The 17,450-nt window shown below is 39.0% G+C and overlaps 1 protein-coding gene across 6 annotated transcripts in view; it reads left to right on the plus strand.

Annotated features, from left to right (window-relative positions):
- The first annotated feature begins 2,123 nt into the window (after nucleotides 1–2,123).
- The window catches only part of RAB3IP (RAB3A interacting protein), a 49,986-nt gene continuing 34,659 nt past the window's right edge, over nucleotides 2,124–17,450 (plus strand). For 3 of the 6 annotated variants that reach the window (XM_090273603.1, XM_090273607.1, XM_090273608.1), the window contains exons 1-2: nucleotides 2,124–2,194; nucleotides 2,897–3,030. In XM_090273603.1, coding sequence (XP_090129729.1) covers nucleotides 3,020–3,030 — 11 coding nt within the window. In that variant the 5' untranslated portion in view covers nucleotides 2,124–2,194; nucleotides 2,897–3,019. Of the gene's footprint in view, nucleotides 2,195–2,380; nucleotides 2,499–2,569; nucleotides 2,690–2,896; nucleotides 3,031–17,450 lie in introns of those variants that run through there. The other 3 variants (XM_090273604.1, XM_090273606.1, XM_090273605.1) reach the window with 3 other exon arrangements.

Raw genomic sequence — 17,450 nt, forward strand, 5'->3', positions numbered from 1 at the left:
TAACTTAAGATGCTCACAGCACTTTATATATTTTGCAGGCTGAGATTCTGGGTGTCTAACACTGCAAGGACACTGAAGTGTGATTATAGGCAACTATTCACATCATTCTTCATATTCTCAAATTACACTAGCAGGTTAATTATGTGAGAGAAAACACCTCTAAGTATGTTCCAAAGAGCCTCAGGGATGGTGCGTGGTTTGTAAAAAAACCAACATAGGATTTAGGCATATGGCTATTGCTTACTATTTCCTATAGATGCATGATGTCTGAGGTCCTATGTAGAGTATTGCATAGGGCCTGTCCTCTAAACATTTATATACCAAGACAGTACACCTCCATTAATATCATTCATTCATTCTGCATTTATTGAGCCAGTCCTACTATATGTCAGGCCTTGTGCCTGTTCTCAAGCTCATAGTAATTAGGAAAACAGACAAAACTACAAATACCATTCTATGTGATAAGAGATAGAAAGAGATAAGGTAGTAGGAGAACACAATTAGGGCCACCTGGCTCAAATTGGGGTGTGGACGGAATAGGGCTGGGTGGCAAGCCATAGGGAAAGGCTGACAACAGAACTGATGCCTGGGCTGAATAATGAAGGATAAGCAGGAATTGGGTAGGTAAGGAAGAGGTGTAAGGTCAGAATGTAACAAGAAAAAGGAGCAGCATATGCAAAAACAAGATACTTAAGAGTGTGGCAAGATGGGGGAACCCAAGTAGTTTGCTGTATGTTGAGTTTATCGATTCTACTTAGTTGTTATTGACATGTTTATCTCCCTATGTTTGTGGTAGAGATTGTGTGTAATGGTTTTTCTGTCCCCATGTCCAGTAGTAGGCACAAAGATGGACCACAATAAATGTTTGAATGAATGAATGATATTCATTCATGACATTACATGAACAGCATAGTATAAGGGAGTTAGGAGTACATTAATGAGGAAGGTCATATTCTGTGGCAGTGAATATGAGATGCGACAGATTTAAGAATCATTTGAAAATTAGAATGGATAGGACATATTTTAAAGATGAAGTATAAATGGTTTTTGTTTGGATTATAGGTGGATGATAATAACAATGTTATTAATGATTAAAACTAATATTCATTAGGCACTCAATGTCATGTAGTACACCAAATGTTTTATATGTATTAAATCATTTAATCTCAACGACTCAATGAGGTAGGTACTCTTAACTATCTGCATTTACTCTTGAGAAAACTGGGGCTATTAGAGATCAACTTATCCAAGGTCACACAGCTAGAGGTGGCAAATTAAAATCCAGGAATTATGATTCCTATGGACATACTCATAATCTACTCTTCACTGCCTCTAAAAGATAAGATCAATATATAGAATTATGGCCCTGGTCCATATGTGTATCCCGTAAATTGTATGTACCCCTTTTAGACACATACTGTGGACTGTCTCTTTTGATCAGATTTTGGGAGCTTGGTTCTGTATTTTCACTGTTCCTATTTGGAGGACCTAAAGTGGGGTGGAAATTTGGTAACAATTGAAACAAAAGATGAGAAGGCAGGTACAGAAACGACGTTCTCGAATGCTCCAGCAGCTGCTGGAAGGACAGGATCTAGGTTCTATCACCCTTTTCCTCCTCCCATCCCCCACCCCCACTTCCGACACAGACACACACATTGTAAGTTACATATATTTATGGACGCCAAGTCTCAGATTGGTTCTAGCAGTCCTTAACTCACATCGAAGATTCACTCTGCCACTTCTGGTGAGCCCGGAACACTCAAAGTGAACTCGAGACTGCCCGTTGTGCCCCAGGGAAACACGCCTTGGAGCCCGCCTGCTCACGTTCCCAGGGAAACGGCCCGCGGAGTCACCTGGGGCCTCTGCTGGGGTACCTGCGAAGAGCCCCGCCTGAAGCCAGGGGGCGCGGAAGCGTGTGGGTCCCTCAGGCCCCACGCCGGCCCCGCCCCTGCTCCGCCTCCAGCACCGCCTTCCCCGCGCTGGCTAGGGTGCTCCAGGCTCCGGACTCCGCTCTGGCGCAGGCGCACTCCTACACTCCCTCGGAGGCTCTCAGCGCAGTGCGCCCGCCGCGGCTGAGTACAGCAGCGTCAGCTCTCTGTCCTTCACCTCTCGCTGCTTCGCTGCTTCGGGGCGCGCTCTGTGCGACTCTGCGAGTGTCAGAGAGGGCGGGCAGTGGCCGCTGTGGATTCGTCAGGTGAGTGAGGCTGCGCCCGAGAGAGGCCCTCCGTATGGAGCACCGCCCCCCATAGCACCCGCGCCCAGTCTCTTGCGAGCCTGCCTGGAGGCGCGGCAGTGGCAGGTGCAGGTGCGGGCGCGGCGCGCAGGGATACGGCCAGGCTACGCCGGCCCAGGGAGCGCGCTCCCCGCCTCAGCGCTCGGGCTACGGCAACCCCGGCAGCAGCGGGAGCGGTGCCGGGCTTCGAACATCTGGGCACCCGCGGAGCCTTTGGTGGAGTTCCGGTGTCGGCAGCTTACCCCCCACCTCTGCCCCGCCCCAGGTACCGGCTCATTACTCATTAACTGCGCGGTCCCGAGCGCCCGAGGCTGGGAGCCCAAAGCCAGGTTACCTGTCGGCGGGCGCGCGCAGCCGGGAGCTGGGCCCCAGGTCGCGGACGAGGGTCTAAAGAGAGTTTTCGAATAAGTCTGGAGCCCAGCATAGCGAGGAACCTGGAGCGAGGTGAAGCTATAGGTGTGGACCAAGGGTCTTAGTAAACAGCCTGTAAGGCACCATGTCAAGGCGTAGAGGTCACCCTCGGGAGGTTTCGACGAAACCTGGTGGGCAAGAACAATCGCCCGGAGTCACGCAGTAGGAGGCAGCCGGGTTCAGCTTGACTTTTGTTTCGGAGAGTTGAGATGAGATGCACAGACGTAATTGTGATTACACTGCTTTTTCCAGGGATGACAACTCGCTCCGACCGCCCGGGGAAAAGAGCTTAATGGATTCTAGAAGTGATGTTGGATGGGATCCTGCGGCACGTGAAGAGTTGCCAGTTGCTATGGGATTAAAAAAATATCTGTAATGGCTAAAGGGTAAGTCTTGTAAATTAAGAGCGCTGATTTATACTGATTCCTAAGAGGCAGACAATTTAGTTTGGAAGAAATGTAGCATTTTCCAGCGCTACCTGTTTTCACACTTGCGTTTCCCCTTCCAGCTCCTTTCAATGTACGAAAAGAGCCCTGTATTCTTTGCTGCCGTGGAATGCTTACATAATTGGAGAGGCCGATAAGAGGATTAAAACAAAACTGTTATATTGAAAGACCCAATTTCTATTTATTATCCTCATTCTTATTTTGTTGTTCATGCAGTTTTTTAAAAAAGGTGAATGACTAATCAAGGAGAAAAGAATAGAGTGTAAACCAATCATAGTGAATGTTTTATATTGTTAAATAGTCAACCAGTGTTATGGGGCCTTGTTCTGTTAATATTTGTTATTTACTAATACTGTGAATCATGTTTGGACAGACATTGTATTCCAAATATGGCTTTGGTGATCTAATCCTAAAGCCCTTGTGGAATTTATAGAAATAAATTTAGCTGTTAATATACAATTTTACTACCATAGTGTATTACTCACTGTTAGAAGAAAAGCCTTTTATTTTTAAATTTTTTTTACTACAGTAAAGTTATATATTAGTGCATACCGTTTGAATCAAAGTGGATACATTTAATGTAATTCTTCCTTATGTGTTTGGCAAAAAAACTCATTATGGTATTGAAAACTTCCAGCCTTCCACCAGAATGTATATTTGATGTTTAGCTGCTTGTGGGGTTTGTAATTAGTGGGGTTTCCAATTAGATCCAGTTGTAATTTTTGAATTAATGTATTTATGCATATTCTTTCTTCAATATTTTTCCCTCTAACTTTCCCTACTCCACCAACATACACTGAGATACTCTACAAATAATTTAAAAATGAAAGGTTCTTAGAAATCTAGGTCTCCATTTTTTTAACGTGGCAGAACAAAAACTTGTAGGTAATAGTAGTTTTAATGTATTGTTGTGGTTAGTATACCTTCTATTTTCCAACCTGAGTAGGACTCACTGAACCAGTTAGGAAGCTGGCCAAATGAAAAATGATTAAATCTTTTTTTTTTTAGTTTTAGTTCTGTTACTTACTGTGCATATGACCTTGACTAAATTATTGAACCTCCCTGAGCTTATTTTCTCAGTTTGTAAATGATACAGTATTAAGTTGAACCATATGAATTTGCCAGTAGTCAACTGTTTTTCATATGGTTCAACCTACTATGAACTTTCTAAGAGTGGGATGAAAGTTAAACGAGACATTCCATACGAGATATGAGGGATTTGGGGGACAGAAACCAAAATATAAGCTTAACAATGTGTCAGGCATTGTGCTTGTTACTTTAGGTACTTTATAATTATAAGGAGGCAGAGAGACGAAAGGTATTATTTGTATTTCTGGTAAAAAAAATATTCAGGTTTTTTCATAAAGGCGATACCAGTGCTACTGCCACTATTGAGTCCAGAGCTTACCCTATACCAGCTTACAATCACAGTGACCAAGGAGTGAGGTAATTCCTAATTTTATTCCATTTTATAGTTGAGAAGATTAAGGAACTGAGTGATGTAGCTTATTCAAGTTCACAAAACTAGTTAAATGACAGGACTAGATTAGAAATCAGGAAGTTTGTCTTTCATGCCCATGCTCTTAACCATTACACTCTACTACTTTGTCATGTGCAGGTTGTAATGTTGAAGGATTGTTTTTAATTTAGTTTTTATGAGATACTTCATATTAGTGTAATAAGTAAGTTTTCACGTGCACCAGAGATTTTTAAATACTCATTGAAGATCCGCTCTACAAGTCACAGTGGGGGTTAAAGGAAAGCATTCCTAAGAAGTCTGGAATGTAGGCGATAGAATCATTTCTATATCTTCTATAAGTTCCTCAAAATTTAGAAGGCACTTTTCACATATATATACTGTTGCAATTTTAATAAGTGCAAAAAAAGACAGAATGCTATAATAGTTGGACAGTGGCGAGGAAGGAAGGATGGATGGTGGGTAAAGATGTTTGTATGTTGAGATAATGAGGGAAAGCTTTGAGGATATTCTGAGGGAGTACGCTTTAATTAAGCCTTTGTTCTATATGGTTCTGGTTAAGATGCAGTTCAAAGGGTAATACGCTGGCTACTAAGTTGTTTAAATGTACTTGATATCCTAAAAATAAAATATGTGAGCTTTGAGAACTCCTTTCTTAACTATCTCCTTTTCCGCTCTGATGTCTTTAGCTTTTTGGCAGGTAGTACATTATTTTTTTCTTTTATGCTTCCAGAGCACCGAGTACATGCCTCGATTTTAGTATTTATTAGTTTTTATATTTACATTGTATTGGCAACATTAATGACAAGGAGGTCTCTTGCTTAAGTGTATGCATGCTTTGAGGGCAGGGCTTAAGTCATCTTACCCCATTTTGTAGCTATAGTAGGTACTGTGTTCTGTTTGGTGGTGGATGGGCAGTGGAAGAATGTTATGATGTATTGAGGTTGATGTAGAGATAGAAGTGGAAGTGAATGTTCAGCGTGAGAATTGAGAGGACTGAGTTATGGAAGAGAGGGACACTGACAACAGGTAGCATTCACTTACCTTCTCTATTTTTCCCCTCTGCTTTTCTTTTCAATTTACAACTAAATGATGTAGTTTCATAAGCTTAGATTGTATACAGTCATTGTTAGAAACAGGTTAAAAAGGAATCTTGACTTTTCTTATGCTATCAGCCACACAAAATGAAATAGCTATAGCCATAAGCTAAGATTACTTAGAGGAAAAAGAATGAAAATTATTGAAATAGTTCAAATTAAGTGGATTGTAATTTGATGTATTTAGAGAAGAGTAATAGTATTGAGTATTTGTTCTGGGCACTTGGTTGACAGGGATAAAATACAGATGAACAACCAAAGTAAGTTTGGAGGAAACAATAAGTAAATGCACATTAATTAATTTCCTGAGGGAAAGAGAATTATGTTTGAACTCATAGATATTAAGTGACTTGTCTAAGTTCACACAGCTAGTCAGTGACAAAATCTGAACTAGAAGGAACATTTTCTGAAGCTAGTTTGATAAAATGCTCATATTTCCCCAAACCTTTGAAAACTCAGTTCTCCAGTCATCTCCCAGATGAACAACCAAAGTAAGTTTGGAGGAAACAATAAGTAAATGCACATTAATTAATTTCCTGAGGGAAAGAGAATTATGTTTGAACTCATAGATATTAAGTGACTTGTCTAAGTTCACACAGCTAGTCAGTGACAAAATCTGAACTAGAAGGAACATTTTCTGAAGCTAGTTTGATAAAATGCTCATATTTCCCCAAACCTTTGAAAACTCAGTTCTCCAGTCTTGATACTCTCAAGATACTGTTTTATGTCTTTCTCTCTCTCTTTTTTTTTTCCAGGAAAGGTACCCTATAATCACTGTCTCTACTCCTCACTGCTTTGCTCTTCATCCCCTCTCTGAGGACTCTGTAGTGCATTTATTCTAATATATAGTTCAGTGCCAGTTGAATGTTTAGTTGACACATATTCTTACATATACAAAATAAGGAGGCTTCCACTATTAAGAAAGAGAAACTTGCAAAACTAAAAGTATTTCTGTTATAGGATTTGTAAATACAATATTAATAACCCAGTATGTATTGAGCATTTTCTGAAAACCCTTAATTTAAGAATTTGCAATGACATTTCTATGTCACATTATACATATTTGTGGAATTAATAAGTGGAAATTAATTTGTGGTCTGTATTGAGTGGGAAGATTGTGTAACTTCATTGACCATCTGACTAATTTTTCTCTTGGGTTATTAATTAAACCTGCATTTATAAACATAGCATGCTTCTTTAAAAAGTGTGAAATTTTTTGGTTATAATCCAAATGTTAATTAGGAAAATCACCTTTAAAATTATAATGAAAGTTAATGGGAAAATGATTTCTATATTTCTATATATATACTATATACACACTTTTTCCCTCCTCCTTTATTTTTGTAGTATTTGAATATATCGCAAAGCTTCCTAATTATGGAGAATTTTAAATAAAATAAATTGACTTAATAGTGTTATGAACTCAAAGTTCCCATCACCTTGCCTCAGTAACCATCAACTATGGTCAGTTTGGCCTCATCTACTTCTCCCTCTCCTGTATTATTTTGAGCAAATTCCAGGAATTGTATAATTTAATCTTAAATATTATTATGTACTTTAAAAATTCACACTAATTCCTTAGTACCAAATTATCCACAGTTTATTTTGAATACATAAAATTAAGGCCATTCTAGTATAGTCAAGTTTCTGTTTATTTTTATTTATATGCTAGTTTTTCCCCTAAATCCTATAAGGGGATGAAAAAGTATTTAAAATCCCAGCATAGCAGCAAAATAGAGGAGGAAATGATATCAAAGACAATCTAGGGGAAAAGAGAAGAAGAAAGGACACAAAGCAATAACAAATGCTCATTTTTTAAAAAATAATTTTTAATTAAACATTTTTTCCCCTTTGCTCCCCTCTGCCCAGCCCCCCCCCCCCAGTAATCACCCCCCTCACACAAGTCCATGCCCATGGGTCGTACATACAAGTTCTCTGGCTTCACCCTTTCATATAGTCTTCTTCTTATTCTTTTTAAAAATAATTACTTTAACAATAAAAAATAATGCCTCCCTCTCAGACTTAAGACCCTTTATAATCTTATAAAGAACAATGGGCGAAGGTCTCGAGCTCCTCTAGCTGCTTCAAGCTGGACATGGTCGTCGTCCTACCTACCCTTGGGTCCAGAAATCCCTAATAAGAGTCGGGTGTGGAGGGGAGGGTGGCCTTCCCACACGGGGAAGAATCGTGCAGACTCCAGGTCTGCTGGCTGTCCCCAGACAATGGCGTGCTTGGTTTAACAGGCTGGCATCCTTGTTAGATTCTGGGGGCAACAAATGCTCATTTCAATAGCAGTGTATTAGAGAAACTTTACTTTTCTCTTTCTGAAAGTAAGACAAGGGTTCAGAGATTAAGCAGTATTCCTCTGTTTGACTTGTTTACCTCCGGCTGGGTGAAGCCTGCCTTTAGAGACCCTTTGCCTTGATCTTACCTTTAGCTGAGTCCTAGCCCTTCCTCCTCAGTTTTACCCTTCTTTTTCTTCTTCTTCTCCTTCTCCTTCTCCTCCTCCTCCTTCTCCTCCTTCTCCTCCTTCTCCTCCTTCTTCTTTCTTCTTTCTTCTCCTTCTTCTCCTCCTCCTTCTCCTTTTCCTTCTCCTTCTCCTTCTTCTCCTTCTTCTCCTTCTTCTCCTTCTTCTCCTTCTCCTCCTTCTCCTCCTCCTTCTCCTCCTTCTCCTCCTCCTCCTCCTCCTCCTCCTCCTTCTTCTTCTTCCCTTTCAAGTGATTCTTAAACATAGTGGAGTCAGATGTTGGAGTCACACACTGGCCTTTGAATCTTAGCTCTGTTATTTATTGACCAAGCATGTTGAAGTTAATAAATCCTTCTGAGCCTCAGCTTCTATATCTGTAAAATAAAGATAAGAACCATTTCAAAGGGATGCTGTCAGGAGTAACTAGAATAATGTGTATGTCACACATACAGCATATAATAATGTAATGTATATGTGTAATGTCATGTGTTCATGTATGAAAATGAAGCTGTTTGAATGCTTTTCATCTGTATGTCTCCATTTTCTCCATTTTCAGTGCATGACCTTGGCATTACTTCAGATCTTCATAATCTCTTGCCTAGCCTGTTTCAGTAACTAACCTCTTAACCAGGTGCATTTAGTCTCTTCTTTAGTTCAAGTCCTCATTGCTTTAGGAGTCATTTTTCTAGTGACATTACAGTACATATGCACCTTCTAAAATGTGGATCTTATCATCACTTAAGGAAAAATTCCAAGCAATATTTCCTGTGCTAAATGAAGCTTTTAATTGTCTGTAACATGTGTGCTTCTCCAGCCCGATTTTCTGTCTTTTCCTCCTTTGTCACTTTTATTAATGCCAAAACTTCTTTTCTTGACCTACCCTGTCTCCTTGCCTTGCTCATCTGTTGGACTCTTCTTTAGCACTTAAAATCTGACTTACATTTTACTTCTTGAAACATTCTGTCCTCCCTCCTTTTTTCCCCACAACTCTCAGGGTTATCACTTAGAGGCTATCTGCCACCTCTTTAGTTCATTTTCATACCTGAATTCTTAGAACTTAGTACCAAGGATTTGCCTTGAAGCTGGCAATCGTCTTTCCATTCCAACTAGAATAAATATAATTGATAAAATGTATTAAGTACACTTATTTTATACTGATAATAGTACAAATGTGCTTAATATATAATATATATTTTAAATGTTGAAGGATTTTAAGGAAATGAATTAATTGATAGAATTTATTAAACATATTTTGAATTCATTATACATACTATTGAAGTAGCAATCTAATTTTTAATGACAGAAACTGTTTCTTTCATAATTTCTGCTAAATTAAGAAGTCACTTGAGAATTAAAAGAAGCATCTGGACTTCCTCCCTTCCCTCCATTCCCCAATAGTCTGTCAGTAAATTGAAAGAGGAAAATAATACCTTCATAATCCTTAAACTTTTTTCTTTTGACAGTGTAACACATAGATGCTTGCTTTGTTGAGGAAAACATTCATAACTATAAACTTTTGATTTTTTTTTTTTTATCTTCATCAGAGGATATGCTTTTATTGATTGCCTCCCATATGAGCCCTGACTCAGGATCAAACCCATGACCTTTTAGTGTACTGGATGGCCTTCCAACCAATTAAGCCATCTGGCCAGAACAATAAACTTTTAATTTTTAATAATATATTTAAATCAACAAAACAACCATTACCTTTTGTTCTCCTTGATGATGTTTGTGCTGATACAGAGTGACAAAAATATTTGGCATGTATTATTCAGAAAATACCTTAGAGACACTATAGTTAGTAATAACTAATATAAGGTGGTAAGTGGCAGATATGGTGCTAAGCCCTTTATGTGTAACGTCTGACTTAGTTCTCATGGCAACCTTATGAGATTGGTGCAGTTTTTATCCATATTTTTCAGATGACAAATTTAGACTTACAGCTTTAAGGTCATATTATAGTGACTGGTCCAGACAGGATTTGAGCCTGATTCTAGAGTGCAAGCTTTTTGGTGAGGTAGCAAATACTGATTAATTTTTCCCATTGAGAAAGCAAAGCCCAGGCTTCCTTCTAACAGAAAGTATACTCACAGGAGATACGGTCAAGATGGAGGCATAGGCAGACGTGGCTCTCCTCTTCACACAACCACATTAAAATTACAACGAAAATATAGAAAAACCATCACTCCGAACCATCAGAAATATAGTAGAATGAAAGTCTGATAACTATGGAATTAAAGAAACTACATCCATTGAGTAGGGAAGGAGGGGTGCAGATGTGGAACAAGCCGGTCTATCACCCATGTGTGGTAGATAAAAGTTGGGGAGGAATACTTCAGGAGTGAGGAGTCCTAGCCCCATACCAGGCCCCCCAGCTCAGGTTCCAGTGCCAGGAAGGTAAGTCCCCACAACTTCTGGCAGCAAAATCCAGCGGGGATTGAGTCAGTAGTAGAAATTGCTGGAGCCCCAACCAGTTCAACTTAAAGAACCCACACACAGATTTACTCAGACTCACTTCCTCTCAGCTCCAGTACGAGGTAGCAGCTTGAAAGGCATCAGTGGTACACAGGGAGAGAGTGAAGTGTCTTGCATCAAGGCTAGTAGAGGCCATGGTCTCTTTCCTAAACCCTCCCCCCAGGGAGCCAGCAAGCTGACACCATATCCGAGACTCCCTCAATGTGGCTAACACTGTTTGACCTGCCTTGGTGATCCCTGGAGGCTCTGCCCCACCCAACTTACCAGCCCACTCAAGCTACTTTTCCATATGAATAGCTGGCCTTGGCTCATGCTTCACAACTTCCTAAATCTTAACAAATAAGTAACAGCTGGCCTCAGAGAGCTCTAGGCTTGCACTAGCAGCAGACAGCTTAAATTCACAGCTCAGCTTCACCTTGGAATTTCTAAGCCTGGCAAAAGTAGCAGCCATCTCAGATTCCTTTATAGCTCAGGCAGGGTGCTCTGGCCAAAACACAGGTAGGGGCTGACTTTGGCCTGCACTACCTAGGGAAACCCTAGGGCCAGCACACCCAGTGGATAGCTATAGACCACGTCGAAGCACCACCAGCCTGCCCCTGCACAGCTGATACTCCACAGAAGACAGAGGTTGGTGGTCAGTGGTCGCAGCCTGTCCTTGCAGCTGACTGGCCTGAGTAAATCCCTCCCTTGATTTGTCAACAGCAACCAAGGCTCAACTACAAGAGGAGGGTGTACTCAGCCCACATTAAGGAGCATCTCGAGTATACAGCTTGAGTGATGGGGAGGCTGTGCCACTGGACCCTACAGGACACCTACTGCCTTAGACCACACTACCAAGACACAAAGTCAAAGAAGCTCTACCTAATACACAGTAACAAACACAAGGAGGCTGCCAAATTGAGGAGGCAAAGAAACATGGCCCCAGTGAAAAAATAGAACAAAACCCCAGAAAAAGAACTCAACAAAATGGAGATAGCCTATCAGATGCAGAGTTCAAAACACTGGTGATCAGGATGCTCAGAGAAATGATTGAGTATGGCTACAAAATAAAGGAAGAACTGAAGTTTATACAAAGTGAATAAAGAAAAATATACAGGGAACCAACAGTGATGGGAAGGAAGCTGGGATTCAAATCAATGACTTGGAACAAGGGGAAGAAATATACATTCACCCAGAACAGAAAGAAGAAACAAGAATTGAAAGAAGAAAAAAAGGAAGAGAGGCTTACGGACCTCTGGGACAACTTTAAATATACCAACATCCGAATTACAGGAGTGCCAGAAGGAGAAGAGGAAGAGGAAGAGCAAGAAATCGAATACTTTTTTGAAAAAATAATGAAGGAAAACTTCCCTAATGTGGCGAAGGAAATAGACATACAAGTCTAGGAAGCACAGAGAGTCCCAAACAAGCTAGACTCAAAGAGGACGACACCAAGACACATCATAATTAAAATGCCAAAGGTTAAAGATAATCTTAAAAGCAGTGAGAGAAAAGCAGAGAGTTACCTACAAAGGAGTTCTCATAAGACTTTCAGCTGATTTCTCAAAAGAAGCTTCACAGGCAAGAAGGGGCTGGCAAAAAATATTCAATATGATGAAAAGCAAGGATCTACAACCAAGATTACTCTATCCTGCAAAGCTATCATTTAGAATGGAAGGGCAGATAAAGTGCTTCCCAGACAAGGTAAAGCTAAAGGAGTTCATCATCACCAAGCCATTATTATATGAAATGTTAAAGGGACTTACTTAAGAAAAAGAAGATCAAAACTATGAACTCTAAAATGACAACAAACAACTATCAACAATCAAATCTAAAAAATAAAAACAAGCAGAACAGGAACAGAATCATAGGTGTGGGGATCATTTGTAGAGTTATCAGCTGGGAGGGGGGAGGAGGAGAAATAGGGAAATGGTGCAGGGATTAAGAAGCATAATTGGTAGAAACAAAATTAAGGGGATATTAGAGTAGTATAGGAAAGGATGAAGCCAAAGAACTTACATACACGACCCTTGGACATGAACTAATTGGGGAGGGACTGCTGGAGGGAAGAGGGGTACTGGGTGGAGGGGGGGAGAGGGGAAGAAATTGGGATAACTGTAACAGCATAATAAAATATACTTAAAAAAAGGAAAAAGTATACTCGTGACTTCACAATTAGGATCAGTGGGTCCAATTGTATCAGTAAATAGGTGGAACAGGATAGGACAGTCAGGGAACGAGAGTTTGGTAATAATAAAACAAAGAGAGAAAAGACAGAAAATCAGGCTGAAGAAGCACACATATGACAGACCAGTAAAAGCCTTATTTACTTGTTGCTTGGAAAATGTTGCTTGGAATTTATCCTGAAGTGATGATCAGATCCACATTTTAGAAGGTGCATGTCTACCATAATGCCATTAAAATACTTGGGCTCAGAGTAGTTTAATGACCTGCCTAAATTTGCATATATAATTTAGAACTTGGTCAAAACTAGAACCTTCTCTTTCATTTCTGTTCTGCTGTGATGCCATATAACCTCTTGTTTTGGTTACTTTCCAAAGTATAGTGCTTTGAGGGATTTTAGTAAATACAAAATTAAAATTATTTAATTTTCACATGTTAAATTGATAAGGAAAAAGATTAAAATCACATCTTTAAAATATTTTTTTCCTGCAAGTAAACCCTAAGGGGAATGTGTTTTTTTGTGGTAGAATAGATTTTATTTATTTTGGGGAAGCTACTGATATACTAAATTGAATTTCTTGATTTCATTTATTATGTGTGTTTATTTTACCCATTTCCTTTAGTTGTTTAATTGAAAATACTGTTCCAGTAGTTCATCTTATCTTCTTGAGTTGTCCTGTGGATGCCGTCTGTTTGCAATTATAAAACTAATTTTAATGAGAAAAAACTTTTATGAGAAGTTATTAGGGTTTTGTAGGCACTAAATGAGTTAATACATGTGAAATTCTTAGCAAAAGTATATGACACAGTTAACTTTCAGTAAATATTGGCTGCTGCTTTTTCTGTGATAATACTGACTTCTAGAAAGAAGAAGTAATATGAAATGCATGCTAGGAATCAGAAATAAAAGTTGTTTTAAGTAGATTTTCTTTATGACTGGAAATCAGTTTTATTACTTGAAACTGAATAATAAAGCAGCCAGCCAAGCTGTGTTAGTAATTCATTCACCCATAAGATTTAATAGAGTCAACTTTTTCACATATTGATAGTGATCCTTGAGAAGTTTAGTTTATGAATTGGGCTAATCTCCAATTGAAATTAGATCTATTTTGAATTACTCATTACTTAATGCAAAGAGTACCACTTAAAAATAGCAATTTATCTTACCTATATAAGAACTTTGTATATAAAGTCTTAAAGCTTCCATATATTTTAAAGAGCAAAAGATTTTCAGACCAGTGTGATTATTAACTCTTAACCAGCAAAATTACGTTTTATGAAAATGTCACATGCTTGAAAACAATGGCTAAATTTAATTTTAAAATAGACTCCTTTTCAGAAGTGACTTGAATTTAAAGGATGTGTAAACGTATCCCCCCAGAATGAAAACACTGTAGGTAGAGGCACTGCCCAGAGGCGCTGTCCCAAGCGGTGTGTGCTTGACCTCCTTGAATTCTCATCCCAGGTGGTAGGAAACCCAGGGCACAGATTTCCAGATGAGCAACCTAGGTCCAAACTGTCCCAGTAATTTGTCAGAGGCAGGATTCAAACCTGCCTCTCTTTCAGGCATAGTTGTGTTTTCTATAAACGCTTGGCTTTCACACCTTAGACGTGTCTGGAAAGGGCTTTGTCTTCATTATTATTACTTACTTGTACTTTGGGACTTGTCTTCTGCTTTAGGTTTTCTGGAAGTCCTTTCCATTTGATTTACTTGCCCCTCCTGTGTAGTCTCTTCCTACTTCTGCATCTTCTGAGACAGCAGTCATAATGTATCACTTTCTCTACTGGCAGACCCTCCTACTATACTGATACTTTTTTGAAAGCAGAGACATTTCTCATCTTTCTTCCCCAGAGCCTGGCACATAGTAGGCCCTCAGTCACTTGTTGAAAGAATAGCTAAAATATTATGTTACATGGAGGAAAATAGGGTAGATGTTGCAGGGATTATGGGTTTGGATTCAACATAAGGAGAAACATTTTTCTCAAGCCATCTAACAATGGAATGGCAAAGCAAGTTTAGTGGTGTTAGTGTGTCCTGCTGGTGAAGAGGTTGGACTCCGGAGGCCTACACGCATGGTTTTAATCCTAGCTGCCTTAAGCTGCGGTTTTCTCAACTATAATGTGCTGGAACTGTACCTGACATTCAAGGAGTGCTCAATAAATATTAGCTGCATTTATGGGAGAAACGGCCCTGTAATCCTGTGTGACGGGACTCGTACTTGGATGGCTCAGCTCCCCCATTCCCTCTCTCTCGCCAAGGATTATTTTGAAACAAATACAACTAATCTTATTTCATTTATAAATACTTCAGTGTGTATCTCTAAATGATAAGGAGTTTTTACATAATTGTGATATCATTATTATCCTTAAAATTAACAATAATTTGTAATATCTGTAATATCCATTGTTTAGGTTCCCTTGATTGTCTTATAATGTTTGTTTATACATTTGGTTTATTCAACTAAGAATTCAAAAAAGGCCCACATATTGTAGTTATCTCTTCAGTCTCTTTGTAAGTCTAAAATTCTCTTTACTCCTTTTCTTCCAGTTTACTTATTGAAAAAACTAGGTGGTTTGTCAAGTAGTATCCCAAAGTCTAGACGTTGCTGTTTTCATTCCTCTGATGTTACTTAATATGTTCCCCTCTCTGTATTTCCTGTGGACTGATGAAGACTTAGAGGCATGATGGGGTCGGGGTCCTGGTTTTATCCTTTACAGGGCAAGAATGCTTCATGGGTAGTGAGGGTGTTCATTTCCTCTTTTACTACATAAACCTCATAATGTTTGATTTTCTCCCTTTTTGTGATAAAGATGTCATTCAGTTACGGTCATTCTGATCCATTAATTATAAAGTCCCCCAGATAGATTTTCACTTTAGAGTTCTAATAGCTCTTGTTAATTATTGCCTAGACCCGTAATTTCATTGGGCTTACAAAGTTTTATTTATTAAGTGGAATTCTCTTCAAAGGAAGAACTTTTTTTCATAAACTGTTTACTTCCATAAGGTATAAGAAAGTCAAGATAAATATTTGATTCTTTCCTTTATTTTTATCAGTTTTCAAAATAACAAATTGGTTTCATAGCTCTCTGATCAAAGGGAACCAGTGGGGTTTTGTTTTTAGTATCATCATGAATTTTTACATTTAAAGATATTTTTGTTTTAGTTCTTTGCAGATATTATCCTCTTTATGTTCAGATTGTCCCGTCCTTGGTTAGTAGGAGTCTTTGATGGCTTTCTTGCTTCCTTGTTCCTTGTACAACAAGCTGTTCCTGGGCCCTTCTGTACATTCCTGCCTGGGGCCTGAAATCGGCCATCTCTCCAAGGAGCCCTTGAGCAATTTTTTTTTTTCCTGGTAAGAAATGGTATTACTCTGGGGACAAAGGGGTACTCATTGCTCCTGAGCTGGTTATTACTGCTACACTTTTTCAGTGAATCAGATTAAGAATTAGTTTTCAATATCATTTTTTAAATATTTCTGATTAAAATTTGGGATTTCAGAGTTTTAACTTATTTGATTTTATGTTTGTGTCTCTTCTCATAAGCTGAAAATCTTAGTTTTGAGTGACATTAACATAACTTATTTGCTTAATCTTATATATAATAGTTTCAGTATAGCAATATCAGCATTACTAATAGGATTACTGAAAATAGTTCACAATTTTTTTTCGTTTCCTTTTGTCCTTAGAATATATACCATTAGAAAGACACAGTTTTATTACTGTTCTAAAGTAATTTGTTATAGCTTTTTTCTGTGTGGTTAAGCTACCATCTCAATACACAGCTAGGTTCAATTGTTTTATTTTTAGGTATTCTCTTTTAAGATTTAATTTTCTTTTATTATTTACATGGTTCCCAGTTCCAATTTAAATCTGCAAGACAAGGTCAGTTTGGAAAAGTCGAGCTTTCATTCCTGTCCCATTTTCCTGTTCTCTACATCTTCCTATAGGTAGTGATTTTTATTAGTTTTGGTCCCTTCCATTTCTAATGGTCTGTTCAGAAAGTCTCCAGCCACATAAAATGAAAAATAGAGACACTTATTGAAGAAGATACAAGAAACATTGTACTTAGGACAGTGACACCTCAGTCCCCTTCAAAGTAGGCACCTTGGGACCTCACACAGTTCTCCCAGTCACCATCAGCTGCCCCATCATATTTTCCTGAATCTCATTGGTGGTCTGAAATCTCTTCCCTTTCAAAGGTGATTTTAGTTTTGGGAAAAGCCAGAAGTCACAGGGTGCCAAATCTGGGCTGTAGGGGAGCCGAGTCGCTTGGGTGATTTGATGTTTCACGAATAAACTGCACAAGACATGATGCATGAGCAGGCACATCATTGCGATGAAGCTGCCAATCACCAGTTGCCCATAACTGGCCTTCTGAATCATCTGAATAGTTGAAAGCTTAATGAAAAATTTGATGCAGATCAGTTGCTCTACTCACTCAGTCCTTTTGAGTGTGATGGTCACACAGTATACATGCTCACTTAATGGCGTCTACTGCCCCTACTGACTGGTACAGTGAAGTCATCATTGTTCATGCATGCGCATTCCAGTCCACTCTCCTTGGCTGCCAGGTTACATCGACATCATGTGAACCATTCTTGTTATATTAACAATGGCTGGACATTTTTTGGAAAGACCTTGGTATACATACAAATATATATATATGTGTGTGTGTGTGTGT

Source organism: Furipterus horrens, unplaced genomic scaffold, assembly GCF_987537825.1.
Source record: "Furipterus horrens unplaced genomic scaffold, mFurHor1.1.pri manual_scaffold_4, whole genome shotgun sequence".
Taxonomy (NCBI): Eukaryota; Metazoa; Chordata; class Mammalia; order Chiroptera; family Furipteridae; genus Furipterus; species Furipterus horrens.